The sequence below is a fragment of the Panthera uncia genome, chromosome F2 (assembly GCF_023721935.1).
Source record: "Panthera uncia isolate 11264 chromosome F2, Puncia_PCG_1.0, whole genome shotgun sequence".
NCBI lineage: Eukaryota > Metazoa > Chordata > Mammalia > Carnivora > Felidae > Panthera > Panthera uncia.
Window position 1 is genome coordinate 63961954 of NC_064812.1, and position 22756 is coordinate 63984709.

At 37.1% G+C, this 22756-nt stretch overlaps 1 protein-coding gene across 3 annotated transcripts in view; it reads right to left on the reverse strand.

The window, feature by feature from the left end:
• Nucleotides 1-22756, reverse strand: part of PREX2 (phosphatidylinositol-3,4,5-trisphosphate dependent Rac exchange factor 2) — a 292500-nt gene that overhangs the window by 66648 nt on the left and 203096 nt on the right. For all 3 annotated transcript variants that reach the window (XM_049633306.1, XM_049633307.1, XM_049633308.1), the window contains 3 exons: nucleotides 22551-22653; nucleotides 17676-17819; nucleotides 7430-7544 (listed from right to left, as the gene is read on the reverse strand). In XM_049633306.1, the coding sequence (XP_049489263.1) occupies nucleotides 7430-7544; nucleotides 17676-17819; nucleotides 22551-22653 (362 nt within the window). The remainder of the gene's footprint in view (nucleotides 1-7429; nucleotides 7545-17675; nucleotides 17820-22550; nucleotides 22654-22756) is intronic.

Genomic DNA, 22756 nt, shown 5'->3' on the forward strand with positions numbered 1-22756 from the left:
CTCAGATTTTATTAAATCCATATTCCTGTTGATTTAAGGTAGCTTCCACAGTTCTATTGATAGAACAACCAAAATATTCCATTTCAAGCCTGGATATACTTTTGGCTATCTAAACAAGGACTAGGAAATAGTGTTTTATGGGTTGAAGGCTCTGAGGGAAGAAAGAAATAGGAATTAGGGTATGTCCTTATAAGCACAGATGGGGTGTAAAGGCTTAGGTCCCAATGTTCTTTATTTTCTTAGGCTGTTTGATAGCTGTACTTAAAGACATAAAATGGCAGTGAGTCCATGCCACCCTTCATATCTATCTTATGCCAGGAGAACATATTCACTGACATTTTTCTTCCTCAGAGGTAGAGAGAAATGACACATTTCGTGGAGGTGCTATCATGGGGATACACAAACACATACATACTTCTCGCCGGGCATTTCTCAGTTGAAAAAATTGGTCAAAATATATGGCATTGAGATTGGTATTCGCATAGCATTTTTTTCCCAACAAAAATAAGATATCCATTTTCCTTCTGCTTGTTATATAAAATACATTTTGGCTTTAAAAAAAACTTGCTTTCCTTAAAGAAAATTCTTTATCCACAGAGGTATACCTTAAGAGAATATATGCTTTAAAAATTTTTCTTGCCTTATTTCTCTAAAGAGATGAATTTACATTTAGATATCCAAGATTATAAGCCCTAAAAAAATTCAGTCTAAAGCTATCACTTCACAAACATAATACATGATCTCAATAACTAATATACAACTTGCTTCCTTTTATTTTTGTTATATTTTACTGTTGACTTTATACTGAAAATAGTATTTAAAAAATAATTATCTAGACCCCCTCAAACTGAAAGGAGTACTTAAATACACAAAATATTGTTCACATTTATATTACACTTTGTCTCACTGGTCACCAAGCAGTGCGGTATTTTTTGCCAATAAGCAGGATACATCAAAATGAAAGGGTTTGGTAATGATAAATTATAATTATGTAGGGCAGGAAAAAATGATGCTAATGGGGAAGATGGCTCATGGCCAGAGGGAATAAAAAGGAAAGCCTGAGGTAGAAGACAGAGAATAAAATAGCATGAGGATGTTGAAGGTAGGAAGGAAGATTGCCCTTCCTCCTAAATTTCTTGATTAGAATTTCAGAGTCAAACACTTTACATGCTATTATTTATTTCTTTTTTTTTCTTCTCCAAATTTTTATTTAAATTCCAGTTAGTTAACATACAGTGTAACACTAGTTTCAGGTGTGCAAGTTAGTGATTCAGCACTTCCATACAATACCCAGTGCTCATCCATCGTAAGTGCTCTCCTTATTACCCGTCACCTGTTTAACCCATCTTACAGCCACCTCCCCTTCAGTAACCCTCAGTTTGTTCTCTATAGTTAAGAGTCTTGGTTTGTCTCTCTTTCCCCTGCCCCATGTTCATTTGCTTTGTTTCTTAAATTCTACATATAAGTGAAATCATATGGTACTTGTCTTTCTCTGATTGACTTACTTAGCTGAGCATAATGTTCTCTAGCTCCATCCACATCATTGCAAATGACAAGATTTCTTTCTTTCTGACGGCTGAGTAATATCCCATTGTAAATACATATACCACAACTTTATCCATTCATCAGTCGATGGACATTTGGGCTCTTTCCATAATTTGGCTATTGTTGGTAATGATGCTATCTACATCAGGGTGCATGTACCCCTTTGGATCAGTATTTTTGTAGCCTTTGGATAAATACCTAGTAGTGCAATTACTGAATCTCAGAGTAGTTCCATTTTAAACTTTTTGAGGAACCTCCATACTGTTTTCCAGAGTGGTTGCATCAGTTTGCCTTCTCAACAAAAGTGTAAGAGGCTTCCCCTTTCTCCACATCCTTGCCAACACCTGTTGTTTCTTGTGTTGTTAATTTTAGCCATCTGATTAGTGGGAGGTGGTATCTCATTGTGGTTTTGATTTGTATTTCCCTGATGATGAGTAATGTTAAGCATCTTTTCATGTGTCTGTTGGCCATCTGGATGTCTTCTTTGGAAAAATGTCTATTCATGTCTTCTCATTTTTTAAGGGGATTATTTGGGCTTTTTTTGGGTGTGAGTTTTATAAATTCTTTCATACATTTTTAATAAATATTTTGTACACTAACCCTTTTCAGATGTCATTTGCAAATATCTTCTCCCATTCCACAAGTTGCCTCAGTGGGCTTGAGAAAATCATAGAAGACATCAGGGAGACGTTACATGGTATTATTTCCTAATAATCAGGTTGAAATCAGTCAAGAACTTTGTCTGACTTGGCATTGGAGGGTATATTTTAGACACAGCTATTAGACATTTCTGCTGCCTCTACCTTGTTCATAGGGGGTAACAGCTAAATCAGGGTGTTTTTAGGCAACCAGCATCAGGGTTATCACGCATATGGCAAAGACCCCCCAAGTGCATTGGCTGATCTGTATTCCTACAGAAACTCGAACAAGAAGGGCCAGAGCAGCCTGCTGGTAATGAATTACCGCCTCACGGAAGCTTCAACCATTTTGGATATTATTTGCAACAGAAATATGAGATACAAATGGACAACAGTCACTAAATAAAAACTTTCCAAAGACTCCTGGATTGTACTTACAATAAAATCTACACCCCTTACAATGGCCCACAGCCCTACATAACCAGGTCTCTACAAATATCTCTCAATATACATCATCCTTCTTTTTTTTAATATTTATTTTTGAGAGACAGAGAGAGAGAGAGAGAGAGTGAGCACAAGAGCATGGGGGAAGGGGCAGAGACAGGGGGAGACAGAGGATCCAAAGCAGGCTCCATGCTCTCAGCGTGGAGTATGATGTGGGGCTCAAACTGATGAACTGTGAGACCATGACCTGAGCTGAGGTTGGATGCTTAATTGACTGAGCCACCCAGGCACCCTCATGCATCATCCTTCTTAATGACTAGAATCCTCCTGGCCTTCTTTGTCTTCTTCAAACATGATAAGTTAATTCTCATGATTTATGTACATCAGTTCACAGTTTTGAGAAAGACTTTCCCCCCGATTTTGGCAAGGCTGTCTCCTTTTGATTCAGTCTTCTGTTCAAATACCACCTAATAATTAAGTCATCCCTAACTACCTCCTCTACATGACCGACCTCCTAGTATGGCAACTTGTTTTAGTTACCATAGTTTAGTTCTTCATTGAACTGTTGACTATCTCCAATAATTTGTTTATGGATTCATTTGTTCATTTTCTGTTTTTTTCAATTTCATGAAAAGGGAAACTTCATGGACACTGAATGAACAGTTGATGGTACAAACTCAGAGCAATTGGGGGCACTTGATAGTACCGGACACCAAAACTTAGTAACAGAGAATTTGTTTTCAGCATATTATGTTCACTCCAGTCACTAAGCCAGCCTAACACAGAACAAATAGTATAGACTCTAAATTAGAGAAAAAAGGCCTGTGATTTAAATTTTGATTTTACTACTTATTATCTGGGTAAACTTGTATAAGTTTCCCTTAACATGGAAATGATAATATGGAACTTACCAGTTTTGTTAAATAATCCACATAACTCACCTAGAATTGTGACCGACTCAATATATTCTTAAAAATTGGTAGGTATTATGGCTATCATCATCTTTAAAGTAGTAAATTTTTGCACCTGTTCTTTGTTGTTCTAGAGACTATAACTAGAATGAAATCCATTATTCCCTCTTGTCGAGCATCCTTACTTTGTTCCTTTTGTGACAGCTGATTGGTGTGGACTTCTGTGATGCTGAGCCCGCCCAAGAATGGGCACGTGACTTGGGTCTGGCCAATGAATGCCTCCTCGGGACTTTTGGTGGAACTCTCTGTGGAGGAGTAACAGGGGGGTGGACACATTCTCTTCTTTGACTGCAACCCTGGTCTGCAGTGACCATCTTTACCCAAATGTGTAACAACAATGAAGCCCACACAGAGGAAAAAAGTACTAAGAGACAGGGAAAGAAAGCCGCGCCCCCCACCCAAGACCATATCCTTGGATCTAGCTGTGCCTAATGCAGCCAGCGCCACATGCCTTGAATATACCTGTTACATTTGCCAATGCATTATTTTGTTTACACCAGTTTGAGTTTGGTTTCTGAAACTTGTAATCTAAAGAATGCTTTCTAAAAAAAACACTAGTTCATTTATTTATGTTTGTTGGTTTGTTGTAAAAAAAAAGGCCTTTTCTGAGGTCTAATTAGCAAATAAACAAAGTAACATCAAGAATGATATGGTTTTCAGTGAAAGTGTTCAAAAGGCTCTGGATTATAATGAACTAGAGACACCTGGGGGTTATTTTTCTACAAAGGATAGTAACAGCCCCTTTAAAGAAATGGTCAACGTTGGTCTGTAGCCCCCAAAACCAAAAAAAGATTGCCCAAGAGTAGTTTCAGAGTATTTATGATTACAAAGTAACAGGAAAAATTAAGGAAGAAATTAACAGCCTTATTCAAGAAATAGGCAGGAAGAGAAGGCATTACTGGAAGTAAAGAGGAAAATAATTGTCTTCCTGTGCAAAGGAAATCTAATATGCAACAAATAGGATATATAGCAGCTAATTACTGACAAGAGCACCAATTAGTCCTGAGGGGTTTGTGCTTTTGAAAATGTTTTCTCTAGAAAAGATACATGAAAATGTTTTATTTGAAGAGGATAGCATGCATTAATACACATATTGTTTATCTTCATAAAAAATCTTAAACATCAGGTACCTGTTATATGTGAGTATCCATTATAATTCTGGTTAAAAATACAAAGATCCACAGGGGCATGAATGTTAGGTGACATCCCCACTTCTCTCTGGCTTGTTGTATCTAAATAATTTCATGCAACTCAACATACATTTTGGAGAACTTCTTATGCAAAATACTTTGACAGACACCATGGGAAACACCAAGATAAATGTATCCCTCATCTTTTTTTTTTATTATTTATTTTTGAGAGAAAGAAAGAGAGATAGAGAGAGACAGAACACTAGTGCACAGCGGGGCGGCAGACAGAGAAGGAGACACAGAATCCCAAGCAGGCTCCAGGCTCTAAGCTGTCAGCACAGAGCCCAAAGCAGGTTTAAACTCACGAACCAATGACATCATGACCTGAGCCCCAGATGCTCAACTGACTGAGCTGCCCAGGAGCCCCAGTGTATCCCTCATCTTAAAGAGCTAATCATAAAATAAAGATGAGAGATCTATACACATAACGGCATCATCAGGGAGAAAAACAGAATTCCATAGTAGTCATAAATAAAGTAAAATGAAAGACTGGCAGAGTGGTTGGACATTTATTTAGCCAAGGGCAGTGCTTCTGAAATTTGAGTGTGTGTGAGAATCACCTGCAAGGCTTATTATAACCCAGACTGCTGGGTCTACCTAAGATTTTTTTTTAACAAGTTTGCAGATGGCACTGACATTGCTGGCCTGGGGGGTCATCCTTTGAGACCTCTGGAATCTAGGGCACCTGGGGGCTCAGTCAGTTGAGCATCTGGCTCTTGGTTTCAGCTCAGGTCATGATCTCATGGTTCGTGGGTTTGAGCCCCACATCGAGCTCCATGCTGAAGGTGTGGAGCCTGCTTGGGATTCCCTCTCTCCCTACCTCTCTCCCCCTCTCAAAATAAATAAATAAACTTAAGGAAAAAAAGTAGTATAAAATATTTTTTATAAACAGAACTCTGGGATGTAGGGAATTGGTTTTCAATTCCAGCTGCACATCAGAAACTCCTAGGAGACTTCTAGACAGTCTAATGCCCAGGCCTCATCCTAGCCCAATAATAAAAGAAAAATATTTTATTAAGAAGAGCATACTAGAGCTGGACATTGAATCATTGGAATAGTAGCTTTATAAGCGGCTGGAGATGGAAGACCAGATGCTAGGTGGATGGTGAAAAGTCATGGAGCAAGGAGACTACGGTGCATGACTGGATATAAGGAGAGTACAGCATGGCTGGAGCACAGGCGGAGAAAAGAAATCTCAGGTCAAGTCATGAAAGATCTTGACTGCCAGTGTAAGGAGGTTGTGAGTCCTTTGGGGGACAATAAGAAATCACCAAATCTTTTGAGCAAGAAGAGTGACATAGTAAGATAGATAACTTAAAATTATTATCTGGAAGCAAAATCCTGAGATTAAAACAACATGGGGTCTTAGAGACAGGAGATTGGTCAGATTGACCAAGACTGGGCAGTGTTACTCAGTGGACACACCATTTAAGAATTTAAGATGAACTTTTTTGTTTGTTTTTTCTTGTGAAAGGAGTCAGTACATTATATGTCTTTGAGAAACAGTGACCTAGATGAGAGAGTAAAGTGGGGGCAGTCCAAGAGACATTTCTGTCAGACTCATCAGGATCTCCAACTATATTTTAGGAAGGAAGAGAAAATGAGAAGCCAAAAAGATACTGGGGGTTTTGAGGTTGAGAGCTTCAGAAGTGATTAACGTGACGGAAGAAAAGTAAAGAACCTACGGAAAGGGACTGTGTGAGGCAGGGGAAGCAAGAGAAAGCATCTGTGGTGAAAGAGCCTACCCTTCGTTCATACGACGAGAACGAATACCTCTTCCTGTCAGGAATTTTAGGAATTAATTTATCTTCATAGTCTCGCCATATTGTGGACAAAACCAAAAAAATGTTATAACAGTTATAATGTAATACGAAATAAAATATAATATAAAAACGATTTTTGAATCATTAAGGCTTAAGGTAGAACAAGAGTATTTTTTCTCTTAAAAATAAAAGCTGTAATCTGTAAGTAATTTAAAAAGATAATCTCTTCGCAGAATAATTCATCAGGTAAGAGGGAGTTATATATGCTAATAATTTGTTGAAAGTTAAAGTTTGAATTGTAACACATTTCCCTTTCACTTACTGTGACTAATCTTCCCTGCCATTGGTTATTTTGCCAGTAACACTATTTTTAGAGGGGGGAAAACAGCAAAATCGAAACATTAATATATGTATTTGAAAGTAGATATTTTTCCAATACCAAGTACATGCTGTGACATAGCTTCTGTGTTAACCACGTTCTTCTCTCACTGTCAGGATGCCAGGTGTTTAATGGTACATAAAGGAGCCCTATTTTATTTGCCCCTAATTCACTGAAACCTCCTAGGGGACACCACTATAAAATATCAATGCTTTTTCCCTCCCTGCTGCTGATCTAATAAATATTTAATTTTTGATCTTCTTCAGCAATTAAGACAATAGCATGAAAATTTTCAAACACTGTTTTTCGATTTTATTTTCAAAAAGTGTACTTGTTAGAATATTTGAAATATTAAACCTTAAATAAAAAGACATCATATCAGAAGGAGTATCATCATCAATCATTTAATAACGAGTATGTCAAGACCTCTATTGCTCTGCTCTTGTCAAAACACAAACACTTACCTTCTTACTTTAAAAAAAACTGAAAGATTACATACCTGAGTTTCTGGTTATATTGTTTGACTTTTTCCAATGAGGCTGCATTTATCTGGGCTTGAAATTCTTCCACCGAAACATTGTCTCTATAATAATACCCTTCCATGCTCTCCAGTGCTGTGTAAACAAGTAAATTACTTTTTAACGTGATTTTATTTTTTTTATTTTTTTATTTTTTATTTTTTTAATTTTTTAAATTTATTTTTGAGACAGAGAGAGACAGAGCATGAACAGGGCAGGGGCAGAGTGAGAGGGAGACACAGAATCGGAAGCAGGCTCCAGGCTCTGAGCCATCAGCCCAGAGCCCGACGCGGGGCTCGAACTCACAGACCGCGAGATCGTGACCTGGCTGAAGTCGGACGCTTAACCGACTGCGCCACCCAGGCGCCCCTAACGTGATTTTATAACTCAGTTTCTCCACATTTACTTTAATCTTACTGATTATTAGTAAATGTATTTAAAACACTGAATATGACCACACATGCAAGAAACTATCTTTCACCAGTCCAAAACTGAATGAAAATCATTCTTCTGCTCTAAAAATAAATATCAAACATTTGGTGATTATATCTAAGTTGGCAAAGATAATTTGTAATTTAAATTGTCTTCTACTTTTAAAACATTTTATATACATTCTTTGTGAAGCTAAACTCAAACTTCACATATTTATATAGATAAGCACACAAATGTATATATATATATATATATATATATATATATATATATGTACATACACACACATACCTATGTACATTGCATATATACGTGCATATGTATGAGAGGCAGAACTGTGTATTAACATACATAGGAGTAAAAATGCTGAAACTTCTGCTCTCCGTGTCTATTCACATTCTCTTGTAGTTGCAGTTAAATCATGAAATATTAGTGTAATAAATCAGAAGCATAGATAATCTTAGAATACTAGCTTTACTACAATGTTTAATTTAGTTAATAAACATAAACATATATATAACTTTCCATTAATTTTAAACATCTTTTGGTTAATATGGATTTCTTTCTTAACTAACATTTTTGGTTAAGTATTTCTTTTTTTAATACTTATTTATTCATTTTTGAGAGAGAGAGAGAGAGAGAGAGAGAGCGCACGCATGCGCGCACGCGCTAGTGGGGGAGGGGCAGAGAAAGACAGAGGGAGACCCAGAATCCAAAGCAGGATCCAGGCTCTGAGCTGTCAGCACAGAGCCCATGTGGGGCTCAAACTCACCAACCATGAGATCATAACCTGAGCCGAAGTCGAAGGCTTAACCGACTGAGCCACCCAGGTGCCTCAAGTTATTTCTTTTACCTTTAAACTTTATGTGATGGCACTTCTAACCTTTTGCAGAAGAAATGAATCACAAGGAAGTGCCTAGAAATACAACATCTCCTACAGAGAGGTTGCCAGCAACAGGAATGGCAATGGATCCAATTTAGAAATTTAAATTATTTCCCCTTGAGATTATTGCCACTGATAAACCTCAGTTTTCAGCAGACTGTTTCAAAATTGATAAAAAAAAATAATCTTTCAAACTGCTAAATACAATAGCTTCTAAATTAAATAATACATTTCTTCAAATTGACAGAAACGTATCACCATTTTGGGGACAAAAATAGGAAACTCATTATTAACTTTTTTTAATGGTTCATGCTTTTATTTAAATTCCAGTTAGCTAAGATATAGAGTAATATTAGTTTCAGGAGTAGTTAGTGATTCATCATTTACATATAATACCCAGTGCCAATCCCAGCAAGTTCATTGCTAATTTTTGCTGTGCTGCTTTCTCAACTAGTCAGATTTCCACAGCACTGAAGAAACAACAAATCTTTAGAGTATTGCTCAATTTGAAATTTAAAAAATGGCATTATTGGCCTATAATTGAGAAAAACACTTATGGAAAATTAATGAGAATGCTGACTACATTTGCTTCAGTTACATGATATCAAATCTGGGAGCTTGTTTCAAGGATTGCGTGTTTTTTTCCTTATGAGTTCTGCATTAATTAGAATATTTGCAAGTGGTTCAGCAAGCTTCTGGCCCTGAATACACACAAGAAAGAAAAGGAAGTCTTCCCGATAAAACAATCCTCACATAAATGCCATGTTCACTTCCATTAATGAGATGTTATTTGTGAGAGGCAAATATTCAGAGGATTCAGTCATCCTTCAATGTGAATTCCTCTTATTAGTTGTAGAGCTAATAATGAAAATCTTTGCATTGAAGTAAAACCACCACTTCCACTCCTTAGTAGCTGTGTGACCTCAAGCATGTTAATTAAAATCCAAGATCCTCAGGTTCCTCATTTGTGAAATGGAAAATAAGAGTACTTACTAACTATGATTCTTGGGAAATAAATAAATGAAATAATAGCATTAAGAGAACCCATGACTATTCTTTTCATTTACTCACTGTGTTTTATATATTAGGCAACATGCCCAATGCCCCACAGGCAATATCTAATTCAATTTCCAGGAGATATAGATTATGCATGAGTGTGCTTAGCCAAACAGGAAGTTTTGGGAACTAAGAGGAGGGTCCATGCAAGGACACTTCAATTTGTGATTTAAGATCAGAAAGACTGGAAAGGGTATGGTAGGAGGGAGCAACAGGGAAAGTAGCAGTCAGGGGTGGGGTGGGATGAATAAGAAAACACCTGGGGTCTAATTTTTACAAACGTCATTTTTTGTTGGTTTTTTTAGCAATTTTTTTGTAAAGTTTATTTATTTATTTTGAGAGAAAAAGAGAGCAAGCACGTGTGTACAAGTGGGGAGGGACAGAGAGAGAGAGAGAGAGAGAGAGAGAGAGAGAGAGAGAATGAATGCCAAGCAGGCTCCACACTGTCATCATAGAGCTCTATGAAGGGCTTGAACTCACAAACCATGAGATTATGACCTAGCTGAAGTCAAGAGTCGGACACTTAACAAGCTGAGCCACCCAGGTGCCCCTATAAAGTTCTTAATGGCTCAGTTTTGGCCAGAATGTCCAGTCCTACTCTAAAATCTTATTGCCATCTAAAAACAAACTGGCATTTTTATGACATTCCTTGGTAATATCTCCAAATTAACAACAGATAAAATTAACAATTACACAGAACTTTTTTAAAAATGGGGAAAATGTATGACAATTTTGCCGAGTCTCAGCAAAATGTTATGGCAGATGTGTAGGGTTGTGAGGAAATGAACAATGACAAAAGAGGAGTTCTATATTTAAAAACTAAACTGTATAGCAAAGAAGAGGAAGGAGAAAAACATTCTCAATTTTAGATGAATACCTTGGTTATTTATTGTTATAAATACAAGAAAATGGGATAATATTTTGCCAAATTCAATTTCTACACTCAGCAAAAGTATGTTAAATACATAATAATGTCCAAATTTCCAAGTTTGGCCTCTTGTCAGCATTTGCTTGTCTAGTTTCCTTAATTCCTATCTAAAGAACAATATATTTCTTAGTAGTATTGACATATTTGGTTGAATAAATATTTAATAGCATTTAATTAAAAGCAGTATTGAAAATATGAGTTTCTTTGTTTGCTTGTTTTCCTTCTACCCCTTCCGAATTTGAGGAAGCAAATCATCCCATCAAACTTAGGCGGTCAGGAAAATGGAAATTAAATTATTCTAAGACTGAAAATGAACTGAATTTCTACTCACTCAAAATACCTTTCAAGGCTTTTCCAAGAAAGGGACTGACCAGGAAAAATACAGAATATCTGAAGAACAATTTTAAGAATTGTTTCAACAAACTAACACTCTTTCCTGACAGCATGATGACACTTCAGTGGTTAACTAATACACGACAAATGCACCGGCCCCAGTTGGTCAGAATTCTTCAGAACTGGTCACAGTTTTCATGAGGAAAGCAAGTTTTATCAATCCTATTGAGACCAGCATGTGGTTGTACTGTCCTTTATTTTTTAAAATTTTTTTATTATTATTTTTTTAAATATATGAAATTTATTGTCAAATTGGTTTCCTGTACTGCCCTTTAAAGAGGGGTGAGCTCACATGTTTACAGACCGATTCTAACATTTAGGAAATCTTAATTCTGGGAACTGTTCCTTCATTTATAACACTACCAGGTATTTATCCAAAGGTTACAAAAATACAGATTTGGAGGGGTACATGAAGCCCAAATGTCCATTCACTGATGAATGGATAAAAAAGATGTGGCGTGTGTGTATATACATATATATGTACATAATATACACATGTTATGGAATATTACTCAGTCATCAAAAAGAACGAAATCTTGCTATTTGCAACAATGTGGATGGAGCTAGAGTGTATTATGCTCAGTGAATAAATCAGTTAGACAAATACTGTATGATTTTACTCCCATGTTGGAGGAGAGGGGAAGACAGGGAAACAAACCATGACAGACTTGTAAAGACAGAGACAAACTGAGGGTTGATGGAGAGAGGTGGGTGGGGGGATGGGCTAGATAGGTGATGGGTATTAAGGAGGGCAGTTGTTGTGATGACCACTGGGTGTTGTGTGTAAGTGATGAATCACTGAATTCTACTCCTGAAACCAGTGTTGCACTCACTGTATGTCAACTAACTAGAATTTAATTAAAAATTTGGGGAAAAAGTTATTTAATGTTTCAATTTCAAATACTGTATAAAACCCACAGAGAATACAAAGGGATTCATCTTTTAAAGGACCCAGAGTAGGGTTTTGCAAACACTCTAAAAAAAAATACTCGAATGAAGGCAGATTAGAAAAATGACAATATTTGTAACAAAATGTTCCCTTTTGTTTAAAAGAGAAATGCTGGGGGTGCCTGGGTGGCTCAAGTCGGTTAAGCATCTGACTTCGGTTCAGGTCATGATCTTGCAGTTTGTGGGTTAGACCCCCCACATCGGGCTCTGTGCTGAGAGCACGGAGCCTGGAGCCTTCTTTGGACTCTTGTGTCTATTTCTCTCTCTGCTCCTCCCCTGCTCACACTCAGTCTCTCCCTCTCTCTCTCAAAAATAAATAAAAACAGTATAAAAGAGAAAACACTATATACTGGAATATTTTTTAAAATTTTAAAAAAATAGAAGAGAAAATCCTCAAGTTTCTGGTTGATTTTAATTATTCTCTGAGAACAGAAGGACACCCTATAAAGAAGTAAAAGTCAGCATTTACAGTTTGTGGTGCCAGCCTTTGTCATAAGGGCTGAAAAACAAATATACACAAGAGTGTTTGTGGAGAAAGGACTGGCATGGTATGTCCTATCTAGTGTAAGGAAAACCACCATAAGAGACCCAGGAAACAAGTACTTATCACTACTTTACAAAGAAGAGATGCCATATTCTAGGGCACAGTATAACTAACATCAAAGACCTTTATGTGATGCCATGTCCCTAGTACATAGGATACATGGGTGTGGGAACCAAGAGTGGAAGTAGAAAGGTCCCTGCTTAGCATCTATTGAGGGTTTAACTGTGTCCTCCAAAAAGATAAAACAAAAGTCCTAACCCCTGGTGGTTGCAAATGCGACCCTAATTTTTATACAGGGTTTTTGTAGATATCATCTACTTAAAATGATGTCATACTGGATTAGGGTGGCCCAAATCCAACAACTCCTGTTCTTATAAGTGTCCACCTTATTGGGACAGAGACACAGAGACTGACACATTGAGGGAAGAAGGTTGTGTGAAGATGAAGGCAGAGGCTGTAATTCTTGCGTCACAAGCCAAGGCATGCCATGGACTTCTGACAGTCAGCAGAAGCTAAAAGTTAGGGAAGGATTCTTCCTTAGAGTCTTACAAGGGAGCATGGCCTTCGGGCATCTTGATTTCATACATTTAGCCTCCAAAACGATGACAGAATAAATTTCTGTCATTTTAAGTCACAGAGTTTGTGGTAATTTGTTACGGCAGGGCTGGGAAACTAATACAACATCAGTCCCAGTGCGTCACTTAGGGATGTGTGCTTCCCATCCCTGAAACTTTGGCTCCATGGGTTTAAAAGGTCCTGATCCCCAAAGTAGCCCACTTTCCCTAGAAGACAAGGCAGGGGTCCCACTGAACATCAGCTACAGTTACCACCTGAGCACTGTAGGCCCCTGGTGCCAAGGCATCCAGGAAAAGAGACCACCATCTTGGCAAGGCTGGTCAACTCTGATCATCTTAATTGTGGGGAAGTAGGTTCTACTTATATAAATGGGTTAGAAAAAAAACAGTGTGGAAAGCCACCACCATGGGGTGAAAGTGTCCAGGTGAGCTATCAAGATATTGTACTGGGATCACGAGCAACTTGTTGTATCACCTACAGGAACTTACTTTCCATCTGATGCCCATATACCTTGATCACAAACGCCACTTGCCCCCTAGACTCTTTGCTTCTTACACACACAAGTTAATGATAACTGTCTGATTGTTTTCTCCACCTTCACCACGTGTGTAAGATCTTATTTTCTTCACTTTCACCATGTGTGTACGACCTTGTGCACTCAATAAATACGGAGAGGAAAACCCTGTTTGGGGTTCTTGTCTCCTCCTGGACATTAGCCTCTCTCATATTCGATTTTGCATCTGCTCTCTTGCCGGACAAGAGAGAACTCCAGACTCATAGTCTGCAACACATAAGGAAGTAGGGCTATTGCTATATAATGAGGGCAGGAAGGAACATGTTTGGCACCCAGTAATCCACTTGGGTCCCTCTTGGTACTTCCATGTCTAAATTTGACGGTAAATGGACAAATGCAGCAACCCTGGCCTGAAGAGGGCAGAATGAACAGGAGGGTCAGGCCCCCCGGGGATGGAAGTCTTAGTCATGCCACTGGGACCAGAAAGTTGAGGCTGAGAGCAAGGATGATCCACAATGGATACAGAAGAGGGAAAATGGGCATCTTTGGCAGCTCCAAGACCAGCTGCAGCAGCAGGGGTTATTTCTCATCCCATTACCATGCTTCTTCCCCAGGAAGGGAGCCCATCAGAGTCACAAAGGAGACACTCCTACTCTTGACCCAAATGGATCTGAGGGTACAGGGTGGACCATGGCAGGTCGCTCACTCAGATTCCCTTTTAGAAAGGATGGGCTTGTTGCCTAGCTGTTGTGGTTGCCAGAAGACAGCCCTCAGCCATTAGCTCTTTAGGGAATCTTCAGTCTTTGCTGAAGAAAACTGTCCCACCGAAATCATTATCTCCTAGAGGCAGCCTGCCTCCTCAAGACTTAACAATGCAGAAGTGAAAAGGCCCTACCCCATCGCCCGGTCTCCCCATATCTAGAAATGTTGAACCTTTGTGAAATGGATCAATCTAATTAAGCAAGGATTAACTGGATAATTGCACAGTGCTTCATAATCTACGTTGACCTGTGCTTCCTCACTCCCGGTGGACTTTAGAATCACCTTAAAGGGGTACCTGGGTGGCTTAGTCGATTAAGCATCCGACTCTTGGTTTTGGCTCTCAAGTCACAATCTCACAGTTTCGTAGGTTCAAGCCCCGTATTGGGCACTGCAATGACAGTGTGGAGCCTGCTTGGGATTTTGTCTCCCTCTCTCTCTCTGCCCCTACCCCATTCATGCTGTCTCAGTATCTCTCAAAATAAGTAAATAAACTTAAAAAGAAAAAAAAAAGAATCACTGGTAAAGCTTCTAAAATATACTGGTATCTGGGCCTTATGTCCCAGAGATTCTGACTTAATCAGTTTGGTGTGGAACCAAGCTTGGGTATTTTCTAAAACCTCCCCAAGGTGATTAAAGTGCAGCCAGTATTGAGAACCAGTGAGAAGCAGCAACCAAAGAAGCCAATGGGAAATGGGCAGAGGAAGTGACCCTGAATATCTGTCTATCCTCCTTACTCCCATTTTCACCAAGTTTATAGTCACTTGCTTTATCTCATCAAGGGCTTGGGGATCCCCCCAGAGTTAATTCCCTGGCCTGCAGGAAGTACTTAGAGAAGACTGCTTTTGTGTGATCTTTTCCTTCTAGCATTTTGCTCATGCTCTGTGCTGGCTTTCCTGTTTAGCTGTTTCTGTGATCTTTATCTTGTAAATCTGTATCACTTGTTTTGTCTGCCTCGATTCCTGTTCTCCTGCGGGTCTCCCCTTGAGTGATACACGTTCCTTAAAGTGTATCCTGCTTGCTTCAGGCACTAGAATTCCTGATCTCATAGCTGGTCTCATCTCTGCAGCGAGCCCCATCAGTCAGAGTGCCCTCCTTCGCCAAAAGGTCTATTCAGGCAAGAAAAATGAGAAGAAAGCAGTATGTTTGCTTCCTGTTCTAAGTATATGGTACAACCGACAACTTCACAAGGGCTGACAGAAATAATTTTCCCAGGAGGCTTTCAAATTCGTCTCATTTTTCTAATTTTCGTATTTGCTAGCAAAGACCAATAATGTACATATGTACACCTAAAGCTAAAACCCTTTGAATAAACTTCCATCTCCGGAATAGACACCATTTGGAATCTCTTCATTTACCACCACTTTCAATTACCAGATGGTAATCTCTATTCAAGCTGGTGTTGAATTTCCTGGGCTTCTCTCAATCTGATGAAAATAGTCAGAGCGACTAATAATGAATCCTCATGGGAGTTTCAGAAGTGCAGAGGAACTTCGGCAGCCCCTTTAAATAAGCAGCCTTATCACTGACACTGTTCTAATGAGACAAGCTGTTTTCCAGTCTTCTTTACCTATCTGTGACCTCAACTGCAATAGTATTTCCACTGTTGCTTTTTCATAGTTCATTGCTGTGTAAATATTAAAACCTAATGTTAGCTAGTGTTCCATTACATTTTAAAAAGCAATACTCTTTTCACTGAACTAGTATATATTTAGGGATTTTTTTTTTAATTAGACTTAGTCATAATTATAAAAGAGAGGTTACATGGAAAATACTCTTCCTTTTCCTATGAACATTTGCTGTTGGGTATGAATATTCAGCTATTTATGGCTGATGTGTCACAAATGTAATAATTTTTTTAGAAAAGATGCAAAATGCCATCTGTCATCTCAGTCATGATTTCAAAGGCAGAATTTTTAAAAAGAGGAGTAAAGGAAAGGAAGTGAAGAACCTTTTAGGCTAAACTATCCTCCCAAGGTAGCTCCAAAGGTCTATTTCTGCTCAGTTTCTTTTTATTCCCCCATTTCTTTCCATTACAGACTCTTGTATTGTCTATATGGACCCTACCACAGTCCTCCAAAAAAAAAAAAAAAATGAAAATACCTTCTAATAAACTCCTAAGATCTCTGCACTGACAATTTCCTCTGCTTCAATGTATTCTTACCAAGTATCTGAGGCAGCCATTGTTTTTAAACTATGGCAATCAAAGGAAGGACAATCTATCTTTTAGAATTACAATGTGCATATGGTACAAGAATTTTCACTTGGCCATCGATTTTGATTTCATTTGCCTGTCTGTTCTTCAGTTACAGAGATTAATTTTATTTCTCTACTCTTCTCATTTTTATTAGAATATAAAAATTTCACAGCAAAACTGATGCAGTTCTTGAAAACTCAATAGAAGAAAAAAATGAAATCCTCCATGGACCTGCTCAGAGAAATTGATATAATCTTGTGACCACAGCATGAGTTAAAAAAAAAAAAAATCATAGACTAGAAGAAACTACACTAGAATAATCTGGACTTCTAATCAGTTTGGGGCTGCATTTGTGCCTCTGGAAATAAAAAAGATCCAGGATCTTTCCTTGGAAACCAGTTCACTGAAAGACTCTTACTCATGTTAACCTTAATTTCTTCTATTGCAGTTAAAAAAAACTCATTGTTCATTTGCCAAAACAATTTGTTTATTTATAAAAGGAATATATTTTTACTCAGGGTAAAAACTCAAAGAATAAAAAATCATCATCAATTTAATCACCCAATGATACCAAAAACATTTTATATACATTTGATTATATACATACTTGGATTACATAATTGAGAATGGAATATAAATTTTTTGTAACTTGCATGTGTACATTGCCAATCTTTTTCTATCTCATAAAAAAATTTTAACCATATAATTTTAATGGCTCTACCATAATTTATTTGAGCCAAATTAATTTATCTGTATCATTTAAAGCACTCATGTCTTGTTTCTCCATTATAAATACTGTTGCAGTCCTATTTGGTAAATATTTAAAACTAATGTTATTCTTTCCTTAATAAACATTCGCAGAAGTAAATACATTACCTAGGTACTGCGAAGGAATTTTTGAATTAATGGAAAAACAAATATGATGGCTACAATTACATGTATTTTTAAAAATAAAGATAACATAATTTAAGTACATGTATTAAAAAAAGTAGTTTACCTTGTGCAAAAAGAACAGGATGAATTTTAAACCCTCCTCCATTTTTCAAACGTTGAGGCAGCTGTTCAAAATGATAACTATCAATGTAGAAGTAAACTTTCAGAGCCTGCCGACTTCCTTCCGCTTGATATGTAAGAGGAACATCTAAATGACATTTAATATTACATTATTTCCAAAAGTCAGGTTATGTTATAAAGTGTATTTGTTAACTTTTTAAAAAATCTTGAAAATTACTAGAAACTAATATAAATATATGCATATTATATGTAATGTATTATACTCATACAATATACTTGACTATATCTCGAGTTCAGGTTAGGCAAACTTACAGCGCTATTCAGTGAAAGTATTAAATCAGATTCTTATTAGCTAAAGCAACAGATTTATTACTGTACTGTATATAAAATTCTACAATAGGAAACTCCGTTACACTTTGACACACCAGATGTCTCACTTAACTAAATGAGAAGTTTAGTTACACATGGTTTGGAATCAGAATCTCCCAGGGCAGCTGCCTCATTCATATTTTAGTCAAAATGAGTCCTTTGGGTACAATTCTTAAGTAGTGTACAAGAGATTGGGTACAGAGCAACCATTATCAAAATTCGCATGGGTTTTGCAAGTTCCATTCCCTGAGCACCAGATCAAAAACATATTACCTCTGTTGATGCCCTACAGTCATTAGAAATTATCTGTCCAAATTCTTTTAGTTTTCTCAAAGATCTTAAGTTTAATTACTCAAAAACAAAAGCAAAATAAAAAACTAAACCCAAAAAACAACCAATTTGAAAAGCTAAAATGATGCAGGAGTATTTCATAGTGCTATCATAAATACTTCTCATTTTATGTTACTTATCCAAGACAAATAACTTTCATTTCATTTAAAAAGAATGTAAGATCTTCCTAAGAAGCTAGAATAGTCGTATTAACCAAGTTAAAAATTAAGGCAAAAATATAGTAGAAATTTTAATACAAGTTCTTGCTCAATATTTGTTAGTTCTAACCTACTTCTTGAATAAAATTATGTATAAAAGTAGAGTTCAAGGTTAAATCCATTATGGAAGAGAGATTCCAGGTTTCTCATTAAATGTAGGTAATTATGCATATCAATAGCAGAGGTATTGCATTAACATCTACAAGTCTCTTTTATGCCATATAATAATGCTTATTTTATTTTTCTTTCCATATTTTTAAAGTTTCTTTAACTTGATTTATTTTGAGAGAGAGAGAGAGAAAGGGAGCAGGGGAGGGGCAGAGAGACAGGGAGAGAGAGGGAATCTTAAGCAGGCTATGCTGTCAGCGCAGAGCCTGATGCAGGGCTTTGACCTGAGCGAAGATCAAGAGTTGGACTCTTACTGAGCCACCTAGGAGCCCCTTTCTATATGCTTATGGGAGGTATAAAGGATTTTGGTTTAGAAAAGAGAAGACATTTCTCAGTTGAAGAGTTGGAAATTAACTGGATTTTAATGATTGGGAAACTCCGTTTTTTCCTTAGCTCTATAATAGAAAAAGGATGCACAGACACTATAGAAAATGTATATATACTAAGTATATACTAAGTATTTGTATTTTCTAGTTCCCCTTTACATACAATGTCTTTCATTTGTATTTCAATTTTTAAAACTCCATTTGTTTACTCTTTGGCACGAAATGTTTTTGAAAGAAAGATAATAATGCAGCAGTTGGAGTTCCATTATAGGACAAATAAACATGCTATCCTAGGAAGAAAGAAAGTGAAAATGACTGAAAATTATCAAGTATATTAAATTTAAAATGAAGTTAAAGCTAAGAGTAAAAGAATGACCTTCTCTCAAAGTAATTGGTATACCTGTAAAAGCACATAGTAATGTGGAGCTGAAATTGCTGCCTTTTATTTGTGGAAATTTATCTACTATGAAAAAAAATCGAAGATTAGGACTATGTAACAATTAAAGGCTACAAAAAAATTATTGCACGAAGAAAAGTTCTCTCCTATGGTATTTATTCCACAGAGGAATTCCAACCGTGGCATCCCATCCCAGTAAACTTGGCCCTCCGTCACTGAACAGGCCCATGAATTTGAAGGTAAGTCTCCAAGAAGTTGTTAGTTCCCTTTGCCTGAATTGCTCTTCCTTGACCCTCTGCAGGGCTGGGTCTTTATCACCCTTTGGATTTCAGCTTAAAAGCTATTTCTGCTGAGAGCCCTTCCTTGTTGATTCCTTAAAGAGCCACCGTACCCTCATTCTTTATGCACTGCTTATTTCTTCCATAGGATTTATCATGGCCCTAATCATCTTTGTAGTTGATTCCTTCTTTGTTTTCTCCCAAGTAGGCTGTGAGCTCCATAAAGATAGGGATGGTGTCTGTCCTATTCACCACGGCATCCACGGTTACAGGTGCAATGCCTGGCTCATATAGAAAAAGTGAAAGCTCAAAAATATCCATTCTGCTAATCATTATAGTAAAATTACCTGTATCACCATTGAAAGGGGGGAAGATTTGCTATCATTATATTTTTATTCTCCAAAAACATGAAGATTTTCCATAAAATATATTTAATTTTATACAACCTAATCATTTAGCTCACTTATTCCTTCTTCACTAATTACCTAACATGACATAGAAAGGATCTCGTACTTTCCCTATACTACAGTGGGTTACAATGTCCATCTATTCCTTTCTATCTCTCACTAGTTTCTAAGCTTCATGCCCATGGGATCTTTGTTTTATTTAGTCACTATTGTATCTCGGGAATTTAGTTCAGCAGTTAGCATGGTGTATATACCTAGTATTTCTTAAAGAAAAATAAAATGTCTTCAATCCAGACATTTGAGTTCAACTTGCTTGCAAGCCCTATTTCTTCAGAATCTCATTATTTTTTAATGCAAAAATACGACTATAAATAACGCTAAACATAGCTCTTTAAAAAGAATGCAGAGTAATAAAGTGAGGAGGATGGGTTCAAATATTTGCTGAATACTACCACGAGCCTTGTAATGTTAGGGACTTTCTTTTTTTTTTTTTTTTCAATTTTTTGAATGTTTATTCATTTTTGAGAGAGAGAGGGAGAGGGAGAGGGAGAGGGAGAGGGAGAGGGAGAGAGAGAGAGAGAGAGAGAGAGAGAGAGAGAGAGATAGCACAAGCAGGGAAGGCACATAGAGAGAGGGAGACAGAATCCAAGGCAGGTCCCAGGCTCTGAGCTGTCAGCACAGAGCACAATGTGGGGCTTGAACCCACAGGCCACAAAATCATGACCTGAGCCAAAGTCAGCCACTTAACCGACTGAGCCCCCAGGCACCCCTTTTTTTAATTTTTGTTTTTTTCATTAAATTTCTTTTTAATGTTTATTTGTTTTTGAGAGAGAGAGAGAGAGAGAGAGAGAGAGAATGTGCAAGGCTAGGGACTTGCAAATACATTATCTTATTTAAGGCTCATGACCCCATGAGTGAGGGAAAGCTAGTACTCCCATGTTTGTGGATAAGAGTCGCACAAGTTTGGAACTCAAGTTTCTTATCTTCAAAGCACTGTTCTCTTTATAACTTCATGTTTCCTCCCCTCTGTGCTCAGTCCTTCCCTCAAAGACAAGCAGCCAAACTAGTCTTCACTACAGTGATGCAAATTAATTTGTCCATCTGACTCCTCTGTTTGTAACCTTACAGAAAGATCAAATCACATGCAATTAATAATAAAGCTCTAGCTTCCTTATACCACTTAAATAAGATGTGATGACACTGGGTATTAAAAAATTCTCTTCTTTCCTGAATATACTTAGGTATGTTCCTACCATCACTGTTAATGACTTGCTTGGAATATCTATTAGTGTAGCATTGGAATTGACCTTGCCCTAGGGACCTGTTTTCAGAAGTTGAGGTTATGCTTTGGGGACATTCATAAAAATATATATGAATTATATGAATGTTTATATTTGTCACAGATATGTACACATTTACATGCTAATATTGCTTATGTGGTCTTAATTATCTCTAATATTTATACTAGTTTTCAATGTGCTAAAGTTAAACCTCTCATGGTGGCTATGCAATAAGTAACTGTTTTATCAAGCTTATAACACGGGTCCCCTGCCTGCTTGTTCAACAGACCATTCACCAGTAATGTTGTATTTGAACCATGGAAAACAGTACTCCTGTGAGCTTATGGCCCCTAAAGCAAAATCTAAAAGAAAAAAAAAAAACAGGTCATGTTGTGAAAATAAGAGTTTCTCTGCCTTTGGAAAAATCATACCCACATGACTAAAGTAAATGAAAATATATTCTGTTTTATACATGCCCACAGAAGACCATACAATTTTTTCAAGTAATAATATCCTAATCAATTAATCCCCTTCACCAAGTTCTCCCTTGAATATAATCTAAATCCTTAACATTGTAATTCATGTTCTCATTCTCTCTCATTTATCAGTGAAGATGAAACTTTAATAAAATTCTGTTCTCTCTACCTTCATAATTTAATACATTCAGAATCAACCACTTGTTATCATCTCCACAGCTACCCTCAAGGTCGAGTCCCCATCATCTTTCAACCTGGGTCACTGAAGTAGCTTCCTCACTGGTTTGCTTCTGTCCTTGTCCCCAGTAATGCTTTATTCAACACTGCAATCAGAGGCAGCTTTCAGTAGGTAAGCCAGATCAGGTCATTCCTCTGACCCATGGCTTAATTAGAAACGCAAGGTTCTTTCAATGGTCTGGTATAAGCCTCTTCTCGTATATTTTCTATCACTTCCACAGTTGGTTATTATTATTTATTTTACCCTAAATATAATATTTTATATAAAACAATTTGAACTATATATCAAATATAATATCAAAGTTATGCCATATGTTTTTGTTTGATGTCAAAAAATTCTATGAAACACCTATGAGACATTTAACTACGTACTTGCAACCAGTGGTTCCTCTTCTGATGGTTTAAAGTAAAAAGAAACTTTTTCCAAATCAAATAGTGCAACCAGTGTATCTTCTAACATGGCTTGTTCATCCGTCTAGAAAGAAAGAAAATAGTACAAAATATGATTGGATTGCAAAGGATAGAACATCACATCACATCACATCACATCACATCACATCACATCACATCACATCACA